Source organism: Cucurbita moschata, unplaced genomic scaffold, assembly GCF_002738365.1.
Source record: "Cucurbita moschata cultivar Rifu unplaced genomic scaffold, Cmos_1.0 Cmo_Scf00002, whole genome shotgun sequence".
Taxonomy (NCBI): Eukaryota; Viridiplantae; Streptophyta; class Magnoliopsida; order Cucurbitales; family Cucurbitaceae; genus Cucurbita; species Cucurbita moschata.
In genome coordinates, this window is record NW_019268518.1 from 4,517,411 (window position 1) to 4,541,898 (window position 24,488).

The following is a 24,488-nucleotide window of genomic DNA, read 5'->3' on the forward strand; positions in this document are numbered from 1 at the left end:
GTCCCAGTCAGATTTAATTTATATCAGATTTGATTTGATTTCTATGCATGTTTGGATTTGACGCCGTAGACATATTAATATGAACTAATATGAATATAATATTAATGATAAGTATTTTGTAAAATGTTTGACATATTTCAACTAATATGAATATAATATTAATGATAAGTATTTTGTAAAATGTTTGACATATTTCGATGTTTCTATCTCAGTCAACGTTTAAAAACCTTGCTCATAGGTAAAAGGAAAGTTTATAAACTTAAATTTCAAACATTGAAAAGCCGAAACCAAATCAACATACACGATTCAATGGAGATCGGTGCCAATGACAAATTTGATCGATGGTTCGGCTAGCTAAACTGACTCTTAGGGGTCGTCGAGGCCGAGATAGTCGACACGGGTTTTCTTTATCTTTTTCATCAGGAAAAAAAAGGCTTGATGTTGACCCTTGGTTTCCTTGATGGCAGTAGAGGGAGTGGTGCTTCCCCTTTGAGGATCCTTGCAGCTTCTTTAGCAGTTGGCCTCTTTTCATGATTTGGATGCACACAGAGAAGTCCCACCATTAGAATTCTTTCCATTTCTACAACATTGTACTCTCCCATCAACCTTGAATCAGACGCTTCAATCAGTTTCCCCACTTCCCATTGATCCCAAGTCCAATTGACGAGCACCGTCCCGTCTTCTTCTACAGCCCTCCGTCCCGATGCAACTTCGAGCATTACCACACCGAAGCTGTAAACATCGGATTTGACAGTGGGAACACCGGAATAAACATATTCGGGTGCAAGGTATCCCATCGTTCCGGCTGGTATGGTTGCTTCTCTTGTTTTCGAACCGTGTTCGTATACTTCTGCTAGACCAAAATCCACTAATTTGGCGTTGAACTCTGCATCGAGCATAATGTTGCACGTCTTGACATCCCTATGAATGATTTGGTTCTCACATTCTTCATGAAGATATGTCAATGCAGAAGCAACCCCAAGAACTATGGACAACCTGTTCTTCCAAGGAAGAACAAATTGTGAATTGGAGGAGCTATTGTGAAGAAGTTCGGCGAGGCTTCCGTTGGGTAAGTACTCGTAAACAAGCATCAACTCGTTCGCCTCACAGCACCATCCATGAAGTTGAACCAAATTCTCGTGACTTAAGCCGCCCGCCATTGTTGCGAACTCTGTGGTGAAAGGAATGCACTGGCGGTTGTTTGACGTGCTTCGCTCGAATCGTTTAACGGCTACTTCTCCACTGGATGAGAGAGACCCCTTGTATACTGTTGCAGAACCACCTTCCCCAACAACTCTGTTTTGATTAAACCCCATTGTAGCCAACTTTATCTCATGAAGAGACAATCTCATTGGCACTCTGTTCATATGAACATGAGAGGTTACATGGGCTGCTCTGACTCTGGACATTCTACCTCTAAACTTCTTTATCAAAACATAACCAACAATTGCAACAATGCAGCAAACAAATGCAGCTAAACCTCCCAATCCAAGGGTCATCTCCCCAATGTTCTTGCTCTTACGAGCATCAACGACATGACTGCTATTGGTGCTTGAATCCTCCGACGAGCACATAAAACAGTCTCCTTCGTTAATGGCACCCACAGGACTCAAAGAAGGGACCAACCCAAAAGTTCTAAATAGCCATCTATCAACAATGTAAAGAGCAGAGCCCTTCCCATTGGAAGCAGAGAATCCCACATACATAAACTCCTTAAATTGCTTAGAAAGGTCGATCTGCGCAACCAGAAGAGGATTTGCGGGTCGAGTCTGGGAATACCCAACCCAGACCTGGATCATCTTAATGTCATCCCTGTATTCAATCCAAGCAGTAATCTTCCTGCCATTTTTCAAAACAATGCCACTTGACCAAAAATCCACAGAAGTCAAAGAGGTAGGTGAGTTGAGATCAAGACCGAGATGGTTGTCATTAATGTCACCAAGATCAGGGTGGAAATTGGTGTCGAATTCAACAGCGACGAAAGAAAGGTGGGAATCAAGAGACGGGTCGGGAAGGCCCATGTGCCCAAGAGAGCGGCTGAAAGATTTGGTATCGGAGGTGATGAGAAAGGCGATTCCATCGGCTAAAGGGCAAAAAGGGGTGGGGACAATGGAGAAGGAGAATCGAGAGGAGAAAGAAGCCGTGGAATTGGTGGAGAAATCAAGAAAGCGAAAAGGGTTTACGTAGAAGGCGGTTCCGACCCCGGAACGGGAATTCGAAGAAAAGGGAAGGCAGCTGTGTTCTTTAGTGAGAAGAATGGCATTGTTTCTGATATGGGCGTCACCGGAGAGGGTAAAGTTTTCACTGGACAAGAAAGAAAGGGAAAGAGGGGCGAAACTGGAAAGGATGAAGAAGAAGAAATGAACAGAGAAGAACGGCGAATAATCCATAACTGAGCTTGCCCTGTTTGGCCGAGAGAGCGGGAAATCATAGGGTAGCATTTCCTTTCTTGTTCATATTTCTTTTTTTTTTTTTTCTTTGTAAATAAAAAAAAAGATATAACTTTGTTACACTCAAGAACAAGAATTAAAACAAGAACAAAAGAACTAGAAGCTTGAACTCCATGAGACAGAACAATATACTCTTATTCAACATAACATAAACCAAACTATCGTTTATATGATCAATTCATCAGCTTCCTACCAAATGAATACACAAAAAATACTTATTATCTGCCAAGATTCCATGTTATAATAGGTAAGAATTAAGCCAACATTGAAAAAAAAACATCACTTCATCATACACATGGGAGAACTTGTCATAATAGATAGTAAACCTCTTAAAAACGCCTATCGCCTACCTCACGCAGCTGCCTTCGAGAAGTCGATTCGAAGTTTTCTTAGTGGTCTCAACTCTTCTGAAGGGCTTCAAAAGTTCATATCTGCAATGGTAAGAATATAAAATGAAAATAAGAACATCTACCACTGGGATTGTTATTTAGAACATGAAAGTTTAGTCAATCCATCACTACTTCACATGAGATCTCAGATACGGTTTGCTTCTCTTACCTTAACATAACTATTGATATTTCAACTTAGAGTGCACAATAGACTTCACAGAATGATGGATTTCTTCTGATTCATGTATCAAATGCAAAAAGGTCGTACTAACTGAAGATATCTTAGAGATGTTAATTCTTTATGGCACAAAATCATATATAGCAAGAATCAGATAGAAGACTGCGTGGTGCACAAGGAATGATGGATTTCTCCAAGTGCTCAGATAGATGACAAACAATGAAAGCTTGACTGATTGTTCTGATGTTTTAGCGACTAAATCAAATCAGGTTTGCATGCTTTGATGGGCTCTTCCTCTATTCTAATTCTAAATGAAAATGTTACAAACTATGAATCAAAAACTTAACACTCCAGAAAGATAAAGATGTTCTAGTGATCACCTGAGCTACAAAGCCAATCAAGTTGAAGCAGAAGACAATTCTGAAGCCTCCTTCTGCATAAGATATCGATGCAAAATTGCAAGTTTTGCCGTCTCGAAAGCGAAGTAACCGATAGCTGCAAAGCAAGCACTGTGAAGAACTCTAGGACCCATTCCACGGGTTAATCCAATCCACCCCTCTTCCTGCAATATTTGCTTGATCGTAGCCGACACCCCACTGTACATATTTGCAGCCTCCCCATGAACTTGAGTCATCAACCTTGTCTTGACAACATCAAGAGGTGTTGTAAGAGTGGCCGATATAGCACCGGCCAATGCTCCACAACAAACACTCTGAAGCGGTTCAAGATTGTTACTCTTCGTTTCGCTAAGAACAGCAGCTTTCAAATACTCAAATGAAGAGTAACTCAAAACCCCAGCAGGTAAATTCCTTAACAACGTTGCAAAATAACCAGCATAAAGCCCCATTATACCATCTTTCTCAAGAATCTGAATCAAAACCTCCCAAGACCTCCCTTTAACCCCAACCTGCATTCTCTGAGTAATTAACTCCTTCGGCACCATTATAGCCGAGGAGATAATATTCCCCATAGCCCCAGCAGTTGGAGGAATAAGCAGAGAAGGGCAATCAAATTTCGACAGAATCGACTTACCAAACTCGCATGTTCCAAAATAAACGGCTGAAGAAGCTGCAGAGCCAACAATTACAGCAGAAACGCCCCTGTAAAACCCTAGAATCCCCCTGGATTGGAAGGTCTTAACAATGGCATCGAATGTACCCTTGTAAATCTCCGAAGCCCCTTTTGCCTGCAGCCTGGTTTTGATGGTATCGAGCGGAAGTAGACACACGTAAGTGAAGGCACCAGCCATGGCACCACCCGCGGCGCCGACGACTGCCCGTTCGAGAACGGATAAGTTCTTGATAAGGGATTGAATTTTGGGGGAGTTTTTAGAGGGAGGTTTCAGACAGTTAGAGGATTTGGGGGTGAAAACCTGCTGTTCGGTGGATAAGGACAATGAAGAAAACGGAAGAGGAGGACACTGGAAGTGATTCCGATCCTTGGGGACTTTATTACCGGCGAGTAATGAATCAAAGTTGGAGAAAAGAGTGGGGAATTCGAAAAGAGAAGGATAACAAACCGGATCCGGCGGCGGAAGGCCAAGAGCGGCGGAGAGTCTGGTTTCCATAACTGGAAGTCTCTCGAATTTCACTCAGCTCTCACCGGAAATGGAGAAGATGATCGGAGTATATATATATATATATATGTATATATACAGTAACCCCTCGACTAACTCAGAAACCTTGCCGCGGTGGCCGCCGGACAGCCTCGCAACGCTTCAACCTGTGTGGTTCATGCCTTAATCAAATAAATAATCGCTAATTATTTATATTAATTAAAGAAATAAATCAGTAATTTATAGCGTTCTGGGCTGGGCCTAATGAATTGAGTTATATTTTTTGGGCCGAAAACATGGGCTCTTCAATTCCGCAATTGGGCCTTCGAGTCTCATGAGCTCGAATTTGGGCTTTCTTTCAGTATTTTATTAAATATTTTTACATTTTAAAAATGGAGAAATAAATTAAATTTAAAGTTAGATTTGCAAAATCTTTAATTGATTTGATGAGAGCATAATTCATAATTAGGTAAGCTTAATTGATAATTAGGTAAGCTCCACCACACCAACAATAACATTATTAAAAATTATTAATCTTAATTTTTAGATTTTAAAATTAAAATAAATATTATTATTTATATTTGAGTTTTTTTTTTTTAATTGGGACTTTAAATGCGAACTAGATTTGGGGGTAGAATCGTAATTAGCCGTTTGAAAATAAAGACATTTAACATCAAAATTTATTATTAGCAAAGAGATAGATTTATGTTGAGAAATAAATAAATAAAAAAAGTCGGCAATATCTTAATATTAAATATTAAATGGAAAGTTGGTGAGTGGTTGAATTAAAATTTTATAATATTTTATTTATTTCTCTTAGGTCAAAGGTCAACGTCAGGGTAAAAAGTTTGTTTTATTTAATCTCTAAACTATATAATATAATTTTTTTTAATTTTCTTTCTTATTTAGAAAATTTTAAAATTAAAAAAAAAAAAAGATGGCTTTTTTGGGTAATCATATGGGTATATCAATTGGAATATTATTACCAATCATTACTAAAATGTGGTTCGATTTATAAACATCCGTAACAACTAAGGACGTTTTTTTTCTCCCAAAAGTAAAATTTGTGACATTGTAACCACACGTACATATATGTCAGGGACAGAAAATGATGTAGGCATCCCAAAAATAGGGTCCTCTTTAAATATTTTGTACCAGGGTACCACGGGCATTCTATTAGAAGTAACCGACCTCCGAAAAGTTAGAAATGATGTTTCTTATTTATAAACTCACGACTATTCATTTGGGGATATGCCCCCTCGAGAGGCTGAGAAGTTGTGTTTGGGTTTCAGCTTGAAGTCTCTTTCCTCATTTACCTTCTAGTCTAGTCTTTCTGTGTGTGCGCCCTAATTTGTCCCGGCTTTTTCCTATTTAGTTAACCTCGGATTTCCTTTGTAGTTTGGGCTTGTCCTCTCACTCTAATTTTATTCATAAGAAAAACTCTTGAAGTCATATAGGATTGTGATATCCCACGTTGGTTGGGGAGGAGAATAAAACATCATTTACGAAGGGTGTAGAAACCTTCCCCTAGCAGGCGCGTTTTAAAGCCTTAAGGGGTAACCTGAAAAGGAAAGCTTAAAGAGGACAATATCTGCTAGCGGTGGATTTAGGGCGTCTCGACTATGTGTCTAAGTCCACTGACAACAAATATTATTCACTTTGACATTTCCCTTTTGAGCTTCCTCTCAAGATTTTTAAAACACGTTTACTAGGGAGAAGTTTTCACACTCTTTACAAAGAATGCTTCGTTCCCCTCTCCAACCGATGTGGGATCTCACAATTCACCCCCTTCAAGGCCCAGTGAGCTTCGTTCCTCTTTCTACCAAGATCTTACAATCCACCCTCTTCGGATCTTCGGAGTCCAGCGTCTTTACTGATACTCATTCCTCTCTCGAACCCATGTAGAATCTCACACACTAAAAGATCCATGTTTTTAGACACCTTTGGCATAGAAAAATAGGTTTCGACCCTCTTTCAAATAATAATAATAATAATAATAATAAACATAGACAACAATAGTAAAAAATCACCTTTCAAATTGTAAAATAAAAGGGCAAAATTGGAATACTTGAGACTAAAATTTCACCCTTTTAAATTGTGTCAGGATAAAACGAGACGGAAAGAAATCGAGAAAAAAATAAATATAGAGTTAATCGTACATTATTTGGAGAGGTCATTATAATGAATTCAATAATTTTCTACGAGAGAAAAATTGTAAAAATATCTAACGTACTGATTAACTGTGTGACGAGTCGTTAAATAATTTGCGGGGTTAGTTAGGTCAAATCGATGGGATGAGGTTTATAATGGTCCCTCGCCTCTTTTAAATTTGGCTTCTTCTACACAAAGCTAGCCCTTGGAAGCTGCTGCTGCCCCTTACCTGCCTTTTATTCCTTTTCATTTCCCTATTTATCGATCTACTTGTCATTTCTATCGACATTCTTACCTTTTTTTGGTCGGTCCCGTAAATTTCACTTACTTTATAATTAGGATCTTATTTAGAAATGTTCATTTTATCTGCCGTTCTAGAGCGAGTGAATAAAAAATTCTCAAATATTTTTATGACGGATTATTTTTTATTATTTCAATACGTATACATTTATTATTATCGATGATTTAGATAATTGAAATATATGGTTAAATATTTGAATTAAATAATAAAAATAAAAATAAAAATAAAAATAAAAATCCATTTTCCATGTGTCAAGGAATTATAGTTATTGCTTATAGAACAAGTTAAAATGATGCTCCACTAATCACGTGCTATTATTGCGATTCTAATTTTGGTCATGTTATTATTCTTATTATAAGATTCTAATGTAACATTCACATTAATAACCATAGCCTTCATTTTTAATATAAAGTTTATGCTTTTTAAAATATATATTTATAATTTAAAATAATAATAAATAAATTGGGTTGAGATATTATTTTTAATTACCCAAAATAACAAATTAAAGAGTAAATATATTAATATTTAAAAAAAAATTACATTTAAAAAACTTAAAAATAGTTTTTCCATTCAATGCGTATAATATTTCAATAATAATTAAATTATTATGGATCTATATTTCAAGCTAGTTATTACTTTTATTATAATTTTCCAATAATTATTTTTTTGAAAGCATAATTTTACAATAATGTCATGCTGACGGAAAAATTGTATTAAATCAAATTTATACTGGTTAAATAAATATTTAATTTTAATTTTAAATTACATTGCCTTTTTTAAATAAATAAAAAAGAAAATTAAGAAAATGCATTAATAGAAAGAATTATAAATTCCATAAATTGGAATAAAAAATGTAAACATATAAATTTTATCGACATGATCATAAAATTTAAATAAAAATTTGACCGGAAATATTTAAATTTTATATTGAAAATAATCTGAAAGTCAAACATTGAAATGTCGACGGTCAACTGCATTAAAATATAAATATTTGATTTGGGTTTTTATTAAATTTTAAATACTGAAAATTAAATCTGTAATTTTCCTTAAATAAATTAAATGGAAGAAGCTGAGAAATCTTTCTATTAAAAATTAGAATATAAATATTAAAAATAGTATTTTTTTTAATATTTAATTATTTATAATATACATTTCTTTTTTATTTTTAATTTATTTTTTGGGGGTTTATTTGGTTTTCTTCTTTTTCCCGTCTTTGACTCTGTACTTTTACAGACTTTCGACTACGTCTTTTCTCTCTCTAGACTCCTTGTCTCCTCCGCCGGTTTTCGCTTTGTTCCGTCACTGGCGGCTTCCAGGACTGGTTTTTTGTCGCCGTCGGAAGCGGTTTCTTTGCTGTGAAGCCATCTTTGTTTTCTGAGAAACCGCTTTGGAGGCTGTATTTCGGTTTTTGCTTCTCATTTCAAGAGATTAAGGCCGAGGTATGAGGATGTTTTTGATTCTGTGTTTCGAATGGAGTTTTTAGGACTTTGGTTTCGAAGGAGCGTGACAGATCTACGAAGCTTTTGGGGAAGGACGAGGGGGAGGGAGATGTGAAATTTTGTTTTTGTTTGTCAGAGAGTTTTAGAGAGAGAGAGAGAGAGAGAGAGAGAGAGGGAGAGAGAGCTCTGCGGTGGGCCTGATGTGACCGTTGATGTTAGTGTACGGAAGATTTAGTCGCCGTATAGGATGACCGGTGAGCGGTGGAGTGATCAGAGTGGGTGGTGGTGTTTTGGCCATTTTTTCACATGGAATGGCAGATCCTTCTAGCTATGCAAATGCCGACCGTGATATCCAGCAGGTCTTCTTTCTCCTCTCTGTTTCCGCGTATTTTCTTCATCGGTCTGAGCTCATGTTTTTTGGGTCCCCGAATTTCTTGCGTTGATTTTTTCTATTATCCGAAACTTCAAATATTTTTTTTCTACCGTCATCAGCTGGATGTTCGGAATTGCTGAGATGTTCTTGGTCAAAATTGAATCGTGGAAGAGAAAACGGTTCATGATATTTTCTTACTCTACACAATTTAACTTGGGCTCTCCATCTCTGTCTACATTGACTGAAATCTGTTGGATATACGAAGTCGTAGATCTTTGGCGTTCAGCACATGTCGAACTTTGATGTCTTGATTAAATTCATTCGGAATTAAGCTTTTCTGATTAATTTGAAGCCAGCAAAGAGGACTATTTCGAATCAAATCATGTTTCGCATTCAACTCCCATATTGATTTTACAGACTTACCTTCGATAAAAGAGCGAGAGAAAAATGCGTGCAATTCAGGGATGTTATACCTGTTCTAATTTCATTTAATGAAGAACATCGGTCGGATAATAGTTGTTTATCTATAATTTTTCCTTCCAAAACTACAAAATGCCTGGTTATGTGGCCAGATAGTTCATTGGGAAGAGTTCTTTCTAGATTTATTTTTCTTTTTACACAGTTCAGAGACTGATTCTTGAAAGTTTTAATCATTCGTTGCCTTTCTTTTAGTTTTGGTCAGATAGCTGTGTCTATTTTGTTAACTTTTTGTTCATTTTGGGATGAGAACAAGAGTGTAAACTAATCTGGAACTTCTTTCTCGCTGCTCGGACATATAACACTCCCTTAACTGTATGACATACTGATTCAGTACCTTCTACTCATGACTGCGGGGACAATTCTTCAGCCTTGTATTTAATTTTAGTTCTGAACTGTAGAACTCCATTTTACCACATTTTAGTTAGTACGCTGGGGTAATATATAAATTGTTAGAAGCTTAGTTCTAAACAGTTCAAAATAGAATAATTTGATGGATTTATGTGAGATCTCACATCCGTTGGAGAGGGGAAGGAAGCATTCCTTATTAGGGTGTGGAAACCTCTCTAGTAGACGCGTTCTAAAAACCTTGAGGGAAAGCCCGAAAGGAAAAGCCCAAAGAAGACAATATTTGCTAGCGGTAGGCTTGAGCTGTTGCAAATGCAGAGTTAGACAATAAGCGATGTGCCAACGAGAACGCTGGGCTCTCAAGGGGGAGTGGATTGTGAGATCTCACATCGGTTGGAGAGGGGAACGAAGCATTCCTTATATGGGTGTGGAAACCTCTTCCTAGTAGTGCGTTTTAAAAACCTTGAGGGGAAGCCCGAAAGAGAAAGCCCAAAGAAGACAATATTTGCTAACGGTAGCCTCGGGCTGTTACAATTTAACATCATATATTAGTAACCGGAGATATGCTAATTGGCCATGGCTACTTTTGAGTTCACTAATCTGTACAGATTATAACCTGGATGCCAATACTTAGAACTTGACTGTTAGCAAATATCTGAAGCGAATCAAGTTATGCTATTGCAACTTACCTTAGCTTTCTATAATAGATTGGCGATGTTATTTTTGTTAAATAATCTGTTATGGAATTTGTGACAACCTGCGTTATCTAGAACTGACCTGTCATGGATGGCACTGTGATTTTTGAGCACTTAATGTTCAAGGCTAAGGGTATTATAGTATTTTTTCGTCCTATTCTTTTTTTCCTTCAAATATTTCCATCTGTTACTTCTTCAATCCCATTGTGAAGCTGTAACCAAATTCTCCAAGGCATATTTCTTTCTCTGCCATTATTCAATATCCAACCTTGCTTATAGTTTCATTTTCCTCTTTGCGGTAGCTTCACAAGGTTGGTTTCATCTTGCAGGCATTAATTACATTGAAGAAGGGTGCTCAACTGCTTAAATATGGTCGTAAAGGAAAGCCAAAGTTCTGTCCATTTAGGCTTTCTAGTGTGAGTTTGATTTCAATAGTGGTTTTAATTAGTCTTATTAAAGCTTTATATCCTTTAGACATTTCTATTTTCTGTTTTGGTAGTTTCCAAATTAGCTTACACTATCGATGAAAATTTGGTGGAAATACTTGCTCATCTCTCTTTGCAATGCTTTTGTGTTGCTGCTATTCAGTGACTTATTTAGTTACTAAAAGCTGATCACATTTTCTCGGAAGAAACTAGGGACCAATTTTTGTGATTTGAATACTAGAACAGAGTTTAAGAACATGGTTTTCTAATGTTTTTAAAGCTTGATCAGAATGTGATATAGGGAAATTCTATTGTTTTTGAGTGATCTACTGCATTGAATTCTTTCTTTCATGAGTTTTGTGAACCTTGCAACTCAAATTATTATCCCTGTTTTGGTCGTTGTTTTCACTTTATATTGAATGAAATGTTATTCAGTTTACTGGCTTCTTATCCGCAAGAATGTAAGTGGTGTCATTATTTTAAATAATTGGTTTATTATCTCAAGGAAAGTCAGTTTTTAGAGTAACTTTTGGCTGCATTTTGATGAAATCTTGCAACTTAGTATGATTGTTATTTGCTTGTTTGGTACACATTATGTTCTTTGGTTCTGTATGAGAGGTTGCAGTAGAGAAGAATCTTAATGATCTTCCATAGACTTCATGTGGATGTACGCATATGGGAAAGTTGGCTGTCAACTAAATTGTATACACATGAGCATTAATGTAGGTACACATACAATGACATTAAAAAAAAAATTCCAAAAACTTTGATGTGCTTTTGTGGTGTTGTTACCAGAGTTCTGGAATTATCCTACAAATTAGGTCAACCATTTTGAAAATTCTATTGTTATTGGCTTGATGCACATTGCTACGAGAGGAATTTATTTGTTTTGTAAATAACGGGTGGTTAATAAGGAATATCTGTTAATTTATCTTTTCCATTGGAAGTTTAATATTGGAAGTTGGAGCAATGAAGATTCAGTTTTAATAATGAAATTTATCTGGTCTTTGTTAATATAGTAACTATTTTTTCAGCTTTTTATGCTTCCAGTGGCTTGATAGTATTCCTTGCATTATTACTGTTGTTTATTTTTTCTATTTTCAGGATGAGTCTTCCTTGATCTGGACTTCAAGTAAAGGCGAAAGAAGTTTGAAGTTAGCTTCAATCTCACAAATTGTTCCTGGACAAAGAACTGTAAGATATTAATTTATTTGTTATCACTCTAATGCTCGGCTATAATCATTGTTCTTTCTACTTGATGTAATTAGCACACGTTGTTACTTAGTTCTTTCCTTGATATTTATTTTACTTTTACATGGAATTTATTCAGGCTGTCTTTGAAAGATATCTTCGTCCTGAAAAGGATTACTTATCATTCTCCCTTATATACAACAACGGGAAGCGATCCCTTGATCTGGTTGGTGACGAACATTTTTCTCTTTTTGTGCTTACTTAAAATGTCATTTATCTTTTACTGGTCTTTTGATTCAATGGTAATGGTGATATGTTCTTGCTCCTTAGATTTGTAAGGATAAAGTTGAGGCAGAGGCTTGGATTGCAGGCCTTAAAGCTTTAATAGCATCTGGTCAAGGTGGACGTTCCAAGATTGATGGCTGGAGTGATGGAGGCCTCTATCTTGATGTAAACTCTTTTTCTTGGAAGTCTTTTATAGATTCTTTTGTTCCCTAGAAAAAGCCTTTTAAAACTCAGTTCCTTATCCTAAAAATAAAAATTCAATTAAAAATGGAGATGCAGCTACAACAGAAGCAAAACTGAAAAGAAGAATAGGCATTGAGACGTTAATAGAAACTGGGAACTAAGTTGTACCTCGTGCAGTCTGCTTGCATTCCTTTTGCCCCCGTAATTTACTCGGATTGATGTAATAATCCTTATATCATGACACACAATTCTAGAAGTTCATTCCCTGTGGTTTTAATTTAATTTGTTTTTCCAATTTTAATTCCCTTTTTGAAAAACACTCCTTAAAAACACTACTCTTTTTGAAACGTTTTGTTAAAAGAAATATGCATAATATCATATTGCATATAGCTTGAATTTCCTCGTGGAAAGCTGTTTAATACTTGGTTTACTGATGTCATTTCAGGACAGTTGTGAATTGACTTCAAATAGCCCAAGTGACAGTTCATACAGTGTGAATAGAGATAATAGCTCTCCAGAAGTTTTTGTTAGTCTCAACGAAAATAAATCTCTGAAGACTTCTAGGCCTGAAAATTACATTGCAAACTCTGAAAGGGCTCATGTTTCACTAAACCAAACAAGCATGCAAGTGAAGGGGTCTAGTTCTGATGTTATGCGTGTTAGTGTTTCAAGTGCTCCCAGCACCTCTAGTCATGGGTCTGCACCAGATGACTGTGATGCTCTAGGTGATGTATACATATGGGGTGAGATTGTTGGTGACAATGTTGTGAAGATTGGGGCTGAGAAAAATAGTAGTTATGTGACCTTGAGGACAGATGTACTTCTGCCAAGACCTTTGGAGTCTAACGTTGTTCTAGACATACATCATATAGCCTGTGGGGTCAGGCATGCTGCTTTGGTGACAAGGCAAGGTGAAGTTTTTACTTGGGGAGAGGAATCTGGAGGCCGCCTTGGCCATGGTGTGGTGAAGGATGTAAGTCAACCTCGTATGATTGAATCTTTGGCAGCTAGTAGTATTGATTTTGTTGCGTGTGGAGAGTTCCACACATGTGCTGTTACAATGACCGGGGAACTTTATACATGGGGTGATGGTACCCATAATGCGGGGCTTCTTGGTCATGGCAGTGATGTCAGCCATTGGATACCAAAGAGAGTCTCTGGTCCACTTGAAGGACTTCAAGTTGCTTCAGTGACATGTGGTCCATGGCATACAGCTTTGGTAACATCGATGGGTCAGCTTTTCACATTTGGTGATGGAACATTTGGTGCACTGGGCCATGGAGACCGAGAAAATATTTCATATCCAAAGGAAGTGGAATCCTTATCAGGCCTGCGGACAATTGCCGTTGCATGTGGGGTGTGGCATACTTCTGCTGTAGTTGAAGTTATTGTGACACAATCTAGTGCGAGCATTTCATCTGGCAAACTGTTTACGTGGGGTGATGGAGATAAAAATCGTCTGGGGCATGGAGATAAGGAACCCAGGCTCAAACCCACATGTGTGCCAGCACTAATTGATTATGATTTTCACAAAATTGCTTGTGGTCACAGCCTTACTGTTGGTTTGACCACTTCAGGACAAGTTTTCTCAATGGGAAGTACTGTTTATGGCCAACTTGGGAATCCCAGTGCAGATGGAAAGATACCTTGCTTGGTAGAGGATAAGCTTTTTGGGGAATCCGTTGAAGAAGTTTCATGCGGTGCATATCATGTGGTGGTATTAACATCAAAAAATGAAGTTTATACATGGGGAAAGGGCGCAAATGGTAGATTGGGCCATGGTGATGTTGAAGATCGGAAGACACCAACTTTGGTAGAAGCTTTGAAGGATAGACATGTGAAATATATAGCATGTGGTTCAAATTACACAGCTGCCATTTGCCATCACAAATGGGTTTCTAGTGCTGAGCAGTCACAGTGCTCTACTTGCAGACAGGCATTTGGGTTTACACGGAAGAGACACAACTGTTATAATTGTGGACTTGTGCACTGCCACTCTTGCAGTTCAAGAAAAGCATTAAGAGCAGCACTTGCACCTAATCCCAGTAAACCATATCGTGTATGTGATTCATGCTATGCAAAACTGATCAAGACATCAGAAGCTAGTAATAATAATAGGAAAAATGCTATGCCTCGCCTCTCAGGTGAGAACAAAGATAGGATTGACAAGAGTGATATGAGAATATCTAAGTCTGTGCCTTCCAATATGGATTTGATAAAGCAATTAGACAACAAAGCTGCTAAACAAGGAAAGAAGGCTGATACATTCTCCCTTGTTCGATCCTCTCAAGCACCTTCACTATTGCAGCTTAGAGATGTTGTATTATCAACTGCTGTTGATCTGCGACGAACAGCTCCTAAACCTGTCCTTACTGCTTCTGGAGTGAGTTCCAGATCTGTGTCACCTTTCTCAAGGAAACCAAGCCCTCCTCGATCTGCTACGCCTGTTCCTACAGCGTCAGGACTTTCCTTTTCCAAAAGTATTACTGATGGTTTGAAGAAAACAAATGATCTTTTGAATCATGAAGTGCTTAAACTACGTTCACAGGTAAAAGCCATTTCCCCCCTCCTGATTGTCATTCCCTTTCCATCACCCCTCTCCCCTGGCGTAAAGATAAGAGACAATCTGTTTAAGACAAGAAGATCCCAAAACAGCAAGGAATTTCCCACTCCAGAACCATAGGAGATTGTTCTCATTTTTTAATTGGTAGGGATAAAAAAAAAAAAAAAAGGAGAATAGTCACAGAGTTCTTTAAAAAGAAAATTCTCCTCGAACTTGTCCTGTTCCTTTTGGCTCATAAAATTTGTGCACTTCTGATGAATTTGGCTTTATGACGGAGTATGATCTTATCTTGATGTCTAATAATACAGGTTGAGAGCCTGAGGCAGAGATGTGAACTCCAGGAAATGGAGCTTCAGAAATCTATGAAGAAAACACGAGAAGCTATGGCAGTGGCTGCAGAGGAATCTGGTAAATCTAAAGCGGCCAAAGAAGTCATCAAGTTACTTACCGCCCAGGTCATTTTCTTTTGAATGCATTTTCCCCTATTCTACAAAGCTTTCAGTCTCTGGAGCTTCTGGTTGATCTTTATTGGAGTACAAAGAGAAGAATGCATTAAATTTCTTACAAACAATCACTTTGACTATCACGCTGTAAAGCGTGTGTTCTTTGTGTTTGATGCATAAAATATTAATACATAAAGAATTAACTTGTGGCTCTTGGTGTGGTTGAATGATCGATGATGCGTATAATCTAGAGCAATAAGAGGAAATGACATGGACTTCTAATAGACATATTCACTATATTATAATTGTTTCTTTTCTTCCTCAATGCTTAACCATCCTGTGAAATACTTTTACAAGAATACTTGTGGTTCTAATAGTAGATTATATCCTATAATTGTTCCAGCTTAAAGATATGGCTGAAAGGTTACCTCCTGGAGTATATGATGCTGAGAAAATGAGATCAGTTCATCTTTCAAATGGTTTGGAATCAAACGGCGTCAACCATTTGAATATGAATGGAGAGCGTCATTCACGATCTGATTCACTTAGCAGCTACTCCTGTGCATCACCCACGGCATCTGATGCTGCTGCTTGGCAAGGAAGCTATGGCGCAGCTCATTCATCCAGGGAGCTTTCTGGAACGAATGAAAGTATTCTGCAACAAGATAGAATTGACAGTCGAGATTCTAGACTGCCAAATAGTGGAAGAGCTCTGCCAGTAAGCAGTAGTGCCTCGGTGACAGCTGTTGGCAAGGAGCCCGAGTCTTTACAAGATGGTGAAAATAATAATAGAGCCAAAACTTCTGTATTGGCTAATGCTACTCAAGTTGAAGCTGAATGGATTGAACAATATGAGCCTGGTGTATATATTACTCTTGTGGCTCTAGGGGATGGTACTCGGGATCTAAAACGTGTGCGCTTCAGGTGATGTTTCTCTTTGTTTCTTTTTGGGTTTCAGCATCTAGAAATACAGTGATTTTTGTCTCTTTGGTGTGACTTGCAATTTGACTAGTTTCTGATTGAATTATTGGGTGAAAATATGCAATCCATGTGCTGAAGTTTAATTTGGACTCCAAAATATAAAATAAAAAATAGCCTCCATGATATCTAGAACATGAAGTCATACAATCTTTTTGGACAAACTTGAATGGTACTAATAATTTCTGTCAATTCTTTTACAATTATTTATAGTTATAATGCCCATAATGTTGGAATTGTAGGGCAGACTTGTTAGAAATTGGATGGCTTTTTTGTGTTAGTTCCTCCTTGGTTGGTAGTTTGCTCTACCCCAGCCCTTGGGTTGCCTTCTTCTTTGATTTTAATATACTCAAAAGTTCCATATTAAAAGTTGTAGGGCAGGGACACTCTTAGATTTCTTGAATAATTACTCTAAACTATGTCGCTCATGGTTTTCGACATCTAATGCCTTGTATTAGAATCTGAGGTCGAGTTTAAAAAGCTCCAATGCGCTGTTCATATAATGTGTATTATAATTGCATTTACAGCCGGAGAAGATTTGGAGAGCATCAAGCAGAAAATTGGTGGTCAGAGAACCGTGAGAAGGTATACGAAAGATATAACGTTCGGAACTCCGACAAGTCTTCAGTTTCGGGACTGACTTCACAGAGGGCGGATGATGCAATTTCAATAGCTTCCCAGCAACTTTAGCAAAGGGGGCGAATGAAATCCAGTGCAGTCCTACTCCAAGCCAGCCATTTTACAGTTTGAAGATGAGCAGAAAATGGTATTGGAAAAGTAGAATCTATTGACCTTTGTTCATAAAAGCTCTTTCCTTCCAACCCTTCTCTCAAATTATTTTGTCCAATTTATTTATGGGTTGCCTGCCTCTACCCCTTACGACCTGTTGAATCTTTAGTGTATATAAAAAATCATCCATTAAGATTATAGCAGCCAAAGAAAAGAAATTTTTGTTCTTTGTTTCTTCACCCTCACTATAAAACCACATTCTTTATCTATCTTTCCCTAGGCCATTTCTGAAATCAGAATTTGGTTCTTTAGCAGCTGCAATGTCCTTGTCCTTGTCCTTGTCGATGTCGTTGTCTTTGTCGCTTGTGTACTGAAGTTGATCGTGTCAATATCTTGGTTGGCATAGCCATTAGCTCATTCTTTTTAACCTCTTACGCACACAGGAACTGTCTCTTTTGTGTTTTTTTTCATTGTAATGGATGATGTTCATCCACTCGCTTAACCTTCAAACCATATCCAGGAAAAAGGAGAGAAAATACAGTCAAATTCATAACTTTTGTTTTAAAGTTCAAATGATTGAGCATTTATCATGCTTTTATGTACAGTGCTTCCCATTTTATTTTATTTTTGTTTCTTTTACTGTTTCAGTAAATATTTAGTTTTAATTCTGATGTTGGAAAATCATAATTTTATTAAAAGTAACCAAATATAATTGTTAGACGATGAAAGTTCCATATCGACTAATTTAGGGAATGATCCATGAGAGCTTAGCTCAAAGTGGACAATATCTATATCATTGTGAAGAGTTGTGTTCGTCTAACATAGTATCAGAGCCATGTTCTAAACTTAGCCATAATTCTCAAATATCAAACAAAGAATTGTGAGCCTTGAAGGTGTAGTCAAAAGTGACTAAAGTGTCGAATAAATGGTGTACTTTGTTTGAGGGCTCTAGAGAAAGGAGTTGAGCCTCGATTAAGGGGAGGTTATTTGAGAGCTCCATAAGCCTCAAGGGAGGCTTATAGTGTACTTTGTTCGAGGGAAGGATTGTTGAGGATTATTGGGAGTGAGTCTCACATTGGCTAATTTAGGGAATGATCACGTGTTTATAAGTGAGGAATACTAGGGAATGATTACGTGTTTATAAGTGAGGAATACTATCTCCATTGGTACGAGAACAATATTTTCTATTGTTTTTATGCATTTTTTTTTTCATTTTTATTCACATTTTTTTTAGTAAATTCCCCAAGTTGCCTTTGGTTGACCTTGTAAAAGTTAATAATGAAATTAAGATATATTAAATTATAGCATATATGATTTTCTTAAAAATTTTAAATTATAAATACAATATTTTATTTTGGCTAAATCTCCTTTCTTTAAGCCAAATTTGGTTTAATTCTAAATGTTAAATTTGAGGTTCTTATAGTTGAAAAAAAATCTAAAATTTTAAAACAATATAACTATATTTTCGTATTAAAAAAGATTCAAAATTTAAAAAATAATTTGTAAACGAAATTTTATTTATTTTTATTTAAAAAGGATTTTACGTTCTTTATGAAATTGTTTTGAAGAAAATAGATAAAATAAAACAGGTATTTATTTTACGGTAATTCGGTGCGGGATTTGGTAATTGATCGCGTAATATCTACGGGGAGATCTTGCGTATCGGATCGTTATGTGTTCGTGGGGCTTCGCTTCTGCGTCTAGAATCCACAACGCACAGCTCTAAATTAATCGCCTGTTTTAGGGTTTTAGTAATCTCTAAATTCTGCTTGAAGGTTCATACATTTGTCTCCAGTTTTTCCAAGATCGCTCTTTCCCTTTGTCTGCTGCCTCTCTTCGAAGCTCTAATTTTGAAAAACTGCAGCATATATGGCGGATGATTATTGGAATCGGCAACAGCCTCTGCTTCCCTCGCCTGGCATGCTTAAACGACCTCGTGCTGAATATGGTAAGCCTATGTGTTTATTATGTTTAATTTGGTTTCTTTTTTTGATTTCGTGAGCATTCTTGTTGCGTTTGGTGGTATTGCAGCTGTTCGATGGTGAATTTTGATGGGCTTAATTCCTTAAAAGTGTCTGAAAACTAATGAAAACGTTCTTGTATTGTTTGTTTTGATTTGTTAATTTAGTTGTGAATAATCAGTGTTCATAAAGCAATTGAATTCGGGTTTGTTCTGATAAAGTTGTAGTTGAAAATTCTGAATGGAGAATGTATCTGATCCGAGAGGAAATACTACTGCGGAGTGATGTCTGTCACGGCATATTAGAACAATTTGATGCTCCAATGCACTTCATCTGATAGTTGAGAGAACACAATTTTTCTTTTTTGGTTCTAGTGGTGGATGTGCAGCCAAGTTCTTCAAAAACCAGTAAAAGGGCCTTACTAAAGGGTTTTTTGTTCTTGATTTCAGTAACATTTGGCGGTGGGGAGATTCTGGGCCTTATTAAAGATTACAATCTGAGGTCCCTAGGATGAAAACCTGATAGGTATCTCATTTATTTACCATTAGAAAACAAGTTAGAGATTATAGCCTATTGATAAGTGACTGATTCGAGAGGGCCAACCTTCTCTCCTGGAAAACACACCCTATCCAAACTACAGGAAGATATATTTCCCAAAAAAGTTATGTGTATGTTCATATATATATATATATATAAAGGGAACATACACATAACTTTCTTGGGAAGTTATAATGCCCTCACCACACACCTTGTAGATTCATGTACCATATGAAAAGGAAAGACAGGTAGAATGAGTGAGTATAAAAGAATATTCGGTTAGTAGCCTCACGTGAGAGGCTGAAACTGTATTCATACTTAAAACTCATGATATTGAAAGCATGCAAAGTCCTGGCTAATTATACGCCAATGTGTTCTGATACATAAGGGCCTTAATTGAAAATATGGAAACATCCTGTCTAAGTGAACAATTGGCCAATCCCAAACTATACCAACTACATTGCTTCCGTGGGTCAGTCCAGTAGATAAAATGTCACTAGAGATTAGTTGACAACTCTTTAGTAATGTTAGACCTATCCCATCATAGCACCTCATGAAAGCATTCCTGATCATCAACTATAGTGCCTATGCTGGTCATACCTGGAAGACCAAGCGAGTTAGTTGGTGGCGCTCTTTAATGGAGCTAGACCTTCCTAACATAATACGTCATGAAAAATTTTCAGCTAATATATAAGGGACTGATCCCAAAGCTGAACCAACTATGGTTCCTATGTGTATTAGTCTTGAAAGACAGGACACCGCTAAGGTTAGTTGACGACCCTCTAGTAGAACCCAGCCTATTCCAACATAATACCTCATGAAAAACATACATAGCGTAACGTGCAGGGAAAGACAATTGTCACAAGGATCATCATGAACTTAGGAATAAACATACATGTAACTGAGATCCTCTAATCATGCTAAACACTATATCATTCATCACCAGACCATTTAAAACTCAGACCCCTCTAGTCACCATGCTAGATAACATACTTAACATCACAGTCTATTCCAAAACCGATGATCCAATAGTTCACATATGCATTCCATATTTCCTGTACTCCAAAACTTTGGATATAAACTACCATGGGTTGGCCTAGCCAATAAGGGGCAGGTAAGTAATAAAAGGGGTTTAGAGGGAATGAATACAAGTCATGGTGGCCACCCACCTAGGATTTAATATCCTACCTATTTCCTTGGCAAGTAACTATAGTATAGTTAAGCAGTTGTCCCATGAGAATAGTTGAGGTGTGCAAAATCTGGCCTAGACATGAGGATCAGGCTCGTGATCTTCTACCATAATAATGTTTAGATACTTCCATAAATTTTGTTTGGGCTCGATCCACATTTGTTATGTATAATTGCTGACATCCTGCTATAGTTTTTAAGCCTTTCTGAAGGAATTTTTCACTCGATTTCCCGAAGTAGATACTGAGGATTTTTTTTTTTAGATTGAAAGAAAATTTCTTGATTTGCAAATGGTTTCTTTAGACCTTCGATTTATAGAGGTTCCTTGTCCATCTAACTTAACGTAATGTTATATTTTGGACTGCGAGGATAATGAGATTAGATGTGTGGAATATGTGCATGACTGAACTGTTAGAACGATCTATTTAAATAGTAAAAGAGGAATTCTATACTGATTGAACATTATTGTTTCAATTGAATATTACTATAGTAATGTCCTGGACCTATTTTCTTAGACATATCTTTTATTCCTTCGATGTAGTGGTATCTGTTGTTTAACGTCTGGAATAAGCTCATTTTGTTTTGTTTTGTTAGCAGTTTTCCTCTTTTTTTTTTTTAGAAAATAAAAAATAATAAAATGGAAATGGATTTAGACCTTTCTTCTGTCTTCAGAACTTCCATCCTCTGGATTTCCTCCCGGGCATGATATGCACAATCATTTAGCTAGTGATGATCGTAGTGGTCCTCCGGCTGTAAAAGATACACAAGCAATAGGGTCAGCATATGATCGTTATCTCCAAAGTGTGGTATGAATGAAATCTACATTTATTTTCTCTTCTTGCATCCAGTTTGAGTGCTGAAAACTTGTCATAATTGCTTTTGAAGCAACTTTCTTCTGCTGCATCCGGAGAAGTACCTACCCTTGGGGAAATGGGGATGGGAAGGCCTATTGCAAACAGAATCCCAGTTGGGAGTAGAATGCCTGGGCCTTCAATTCCCGATCCTGTTGTAATGAGTCGTCCTCCTGCAGTCTCTCCTGATCTCACACCAAATGGTCGGAATATCGAGTATGGTAATCATCTTCCGGTAGAGTCAATGAACAGACCCGGACGTGAAACTGTGCCTCTTCCTCCTGATGCCTCAAACACTTTATATGTTGAAGGACTTCCGTCTGATAGCTCCAGGAGGGAAGTAGCTCGTATCCTTTTTCTCAGTGTTGATGCCTCTGCAAAACTATATTGATTTTTCTCTTCCCTTTCAATTATTTACTTAAAAAATTGCGTTCCTTTACGTCGATATAGATATTTTCCGTCCCTTCGTGGGATATAAAGAACTGAGACTTGTGAGCAAAGAATCTAAACATGTAATAGACCCTTGTTTTTTATTTACCTTTGAAAACTCCCAGGCACATGCTAACATTTACTTCGTTTTTCATGTCGCATTTGTTTCCAAATATAGCGTGGTGGGGACCCTCTTATATTATGCTTTGTAGATTTTGCAAACGCAGCCTGTGCAGCAACTGCCATGAGTGCATTGCAAGGTACAAATTTCTTCCGCATATGCTTTTGCAGTTTTTATAGAAGCAATATTTTCCCGTTGTCACTTCTTTTTACTTGACATAGAAAAGATGAACGTCTAGGTACATGTTTAGTTCATTTTTCTGCTTTAAATGGACAAAATTTGCAAGTAGTCTGATCTTTTTGTTGAAAGAATTCAAAAGAGATGCTAAAAAACTGTCTGATCTGCACAGGTTATAAAATGGATGAACAAGACCCGGATTCTAACTACTTAAGACTACAGTTCTCACGGCATCCAGGGCCGAGGTCTGGCACTGGAGGATCGGGCGGGAAAAGGTGAATAAGGTTGAGAGACAGAACGATGACCAATTTAAATTGGAAACTTTCATCTTCTGGTGCACATTGTACTAGCTGCTCTGCTTGTACGCCCATTATTATATGTTCTTAGAGATGCTGTTAAGATAGGCAAATTTTAGACGACCCCATATTGAAGTTGCATGTAAATTTAAGAGGCTTAGATTCAGAGGGTTTCAATGGTCAAACAATTTGAACGAATATGGTATTTGTTGAAAGAAGAGTTCACAAAGTGATTATTTTTATTTGATTTCTTCTTGAAATTATTTGAAAATATTTTGTTATAAAATATAATATTCTTCCACAACGATGTCGTGGTGTGGTTGGTTATCATGTTAAACTTTGAATGGTAATGGTTGGTGAAATTTAATACAAGCCAATTCAATTTATTTGACCAATCATCCCTCCTATCTTTTGACTCGAGAAATTGGTCGAAATTTTTTCAGTTCCACATTGGTTAGCTAACGAGATGATCAACTAAATTCAATAAAAAGTTGCTCTATATGAACATTTAGTTTTTATATATAATGTATGTATGAGATGGCAAGATTTCAATAGGAAATGTGGTCTCATAAGCTCCTTCTTCTGTTCTTCTTGCTCGTGGCATTGCTCATTTCAAATTTGCCCTCAAAATTTGCTGCACACCATAGTTACCCTTCTCCTCCGTCACCGCAGCTACATCCACCGCCACCACCGAATTGGTCAGCACCGGCGTCCATGATACGTTATACATCGAAGTCACAGAGGTCAGCCCCGCCACCTAGCCAGCGGCAGTGGCCAAAGGAGTACAGCCGTAAATCGCCGCCACCTCCTTTCTAATACTTCTACTATATATATATATATATAGGGATTTATGCATCAAGGAATGAAGATTTGTTGTTTATCTATTCATCTTTGTTTTTCATACACTATTAAGACTAAATAAATGCCCCAAATTGAGATATCTTACCAAGTAATTTCACTACCTCTTCTATGTAACTCCAAATCTCCATACTATCTAGATATAATGCTTCCTAAGGAGTGATATCACATTCACATATGCGAAAATTTATACCTATTTAATTAAAAAAATAAGAAGTTCAAAATAACGTAGTCTAACCTTTCTAGCATTCACAGTCATTTTAGTAATGCTGGGTAGCTTTTGGATGTGTGGTACTTTCTCACACGTATTGAGCCTGACTTAGTCGGACATAACACATTACATGTCGTTGGATGCCACAGAAATATGAACAAGGGGCATGCAGGATGCTGGCTGTGGGGTTCAAACCCACGCGCACTTATGTGCAGAAGATCTCAAGTCTTCCCCCTTAACCTCTCGGGCAAATTAGCTAATTTGTTTTATTAAAATTAAATTAAGTAAACTTAATTAAATTAGATAATTAAATATAAGTATGTATAACGTTGATAATTTTTGTCTTACCCATGAATTTTTTTAAATGTAACCTGTTAAGATTATTAAAAACCGTAAATTAAAAAGTATGTTAAATTACACACTAATTTTTTTTTTATCCATATATTTAGACAGTTGTATCACTTAAAATCTTTGTAAAGTCTACATGTCTTCATGTCGTTTTTTAAAGCTTAATTCAAACAAATATTAAAGTCATTGACAAACTTTTTATTTATTCAATACTCTAATGTCTTTGTATTCCAAAATTAATCTTAAAATATTTATATATTTCTACTCGAAAATATCATACACGAATTCAATAAAAAATTGTTATTTTGGAATTGAGTTACTTTCGTTTAAGTATTTTAATTAAACAAACCTTAAAGAT

The 24,488-nt window shown here is 36.8% G+C and overlaps 4 protein-coding genes across 6 annotated transcripts; 2 read left to right on the forward strand and 2 right to left on the reverse strand.

Moving 5' to 3' along the window:
• Window positions 1-297: 297 nt before the first annotated feature.
• LOC111431112 (L-type lectin-domain containing receptor kinase S.6) lies at window positions 298-2,489 on the reverse strand. The gene has a single exon (XM_023067641.1). It carries the CDS (start codon window positions 2,439-2,441, stop codon window positions 420-422), a length of 2,022 nt encoding a protein of 673 aa, XP_022923409.1. The 5' UTR covers window positions 2,442-2,489; the 3' UTR covers window positions 298-419.
• Window positions 2,490-2,566: 77 nt separating this feature from the next.
• On the reverse strand, window positions 2,567-4,741 carry LOC111431135 (protein MITOFERRINLIKE 1, chloroplastic). Its single transcript, XM_023067677.1, has 2 exons — window positions 3,398-4,741; window positions 2,567-2,881 (listed from the first exon to the last, which is right to left on the reverse strand). The coding sequence occupies exon 1, from the start codon at window positions 4,582-4,584 to the stop codon at window positions 3,415-3,417; it is 1,170 nt and encodes a 389-aa protein (XP_022923445.1). The 5' UTR covers window positions 4,585-4,741; the 3' UTR covers window positions 2,567-2,881; window positions 3,398-3,414.
• A 3,495-nt stretch (window positions 4,742-8,236) lies between these two features.
• On the forward strand, window positions 8,237-17,700 carry LOC111431100 (PH, RCC1 and FYVE domains-containing protein 1). 2 transcript variants are annotated; one of them, XM_023067622.1, is made up of 9 exons: window positions 8,237-8,822; window positions 10,686-10,772; window positions 11,886-11,975; window positions 12,112-12,198; window positions 12,303-12,422; window positions 12,886-14,988; window positions 15,312-15,458; window positions 15,850-16,370; window positions 16,952-17,700. In XM_023067622.1, the coding sequence occupies exons 1-9, from the start codon at window positions 8,775-8,777 to the stop codon at window positions 17,112-17,114; spliced, it is 3,366 nt and encodes a 1,121-aa protein (XP_022923390.1). In that variant the 5' UTR covers window positions 8,237-8,774; the 3' UTR covers window positions 17,115-17,700. The 2 variants fall into 2 exon arrangements, with proteins under 2 accessions (XP_022923390.1, XP_022923396.1); XM_023067628.1 differs by lacking the exons at window positions 8,237-8,822; window positions 10,686-10,772; window positions 11,886-11,975 and having other exon boundaries at window positions 12,891-14,988.
• A 1,055-nt stretch (window positions 17,701-18,755) lies between these two features.
• On the forward strand, window positions 18,756-22,984 carry LOC111430572 (RNA-binding protein 2-like). Of its 2 annotated transcripts, none has more exons than XM_023066851.1 (7): window positions 18,756-18,928; window positions 19,018-19,101; window positions 21,512-21,645; window positions 21,725-22,037; window positions 22,141-22,202; window positions 22,298-22,379; window positions 22,590-22,984. In XM_023066851.1, the coding sequence occupies exons 2-7, from the start codon at window positions 19,023-19,025 to the stop codon at window positions 22,694-22,696; spliced, it is 777 nt and encodes a 258-aa protein (XP_022922619.1). In that variant the 5' UTR covers window positions 18,756-18,928; window positions 19,018-19,022; the 3' UTR covers window positions 22,697-22,984. The 2 variants fall into 2 exon arrangements, with proteins under 2 accessions (XP_022922619.1, XP_022922627.1); XM_023066859.1 differs by having other exon boundaries at window positions 18,758-18,898.
• The last annotated feature ends 1,504 nt before the right edge of the window (window positions 22,985-24,488 follow it).

What these genes read in the sequence shown, in the direction of transcription:
- LOC111431112 (XM_023067641.1), bottom strand. Translation starts at nt 2,441, where the DNA reads ATGCTACCCTATGATTTCCCGCTCTCTCGGCCAAACAGGGCAAGCTCA.
- LOC111431135 (XM_023067677.1), bottom strand. Translation starts at nt 4,584, where the DNA reads ATGGAAACCAGACTCTCCGCCGCTCTTGGCCTTCCGCCGCCGGATCCG.
- LOC111430572 (XM_023066851.1), top strand. Translation starts at nt 19,023, where the DNA reads ATGGCGGATGATTATTGGAATCGGCAACAGCCTCTGCTTCCCTCGCCT. An exon ending in ACGACCTCGTGCTGAATATG is followed by an intron (nt 19,102 to 21,511) that starts GTAAGCCTATGT and finishes TTCTGTCTTCAG; the next exon opens with AACTTCCATCCTCTGGATTT. An exon ending in CTCCAGGAGGGAAGTAGCTC is followed by an intron (nt 22,038 to 22,140) that starts GTATCCTTTTTC and finishes ACGTCGATATAG; the next exon opens with ATATTTTCCGTCCCTTCGTG.
- LOC111431100 (XM_023067622.1), top strand. Translation starts at nt 8,775, where the DNA reads ATGGCAGATCCTTCTAGCTATGCAAATGCCGACCGTGATATCCAGCAG. An exon ending in GTCCATTTAGGCTTTCTAGT is followed by an intron (nt 10,773 to 11,885) that starts GTGAGTTTGATT and finishes TTCTATTTTCAG; the next exon opens with GATGAGTCTTCCTTGATCTG. An exon ending in TGCTTAAACTACGTTCACAG is followed by an intron (nt 14,989 to 15,311) that starts GTAAAAGCCATT and finishes CTAATAATACAG; the next exon opens with GTTGAGAGCCTGAGGCAGAG.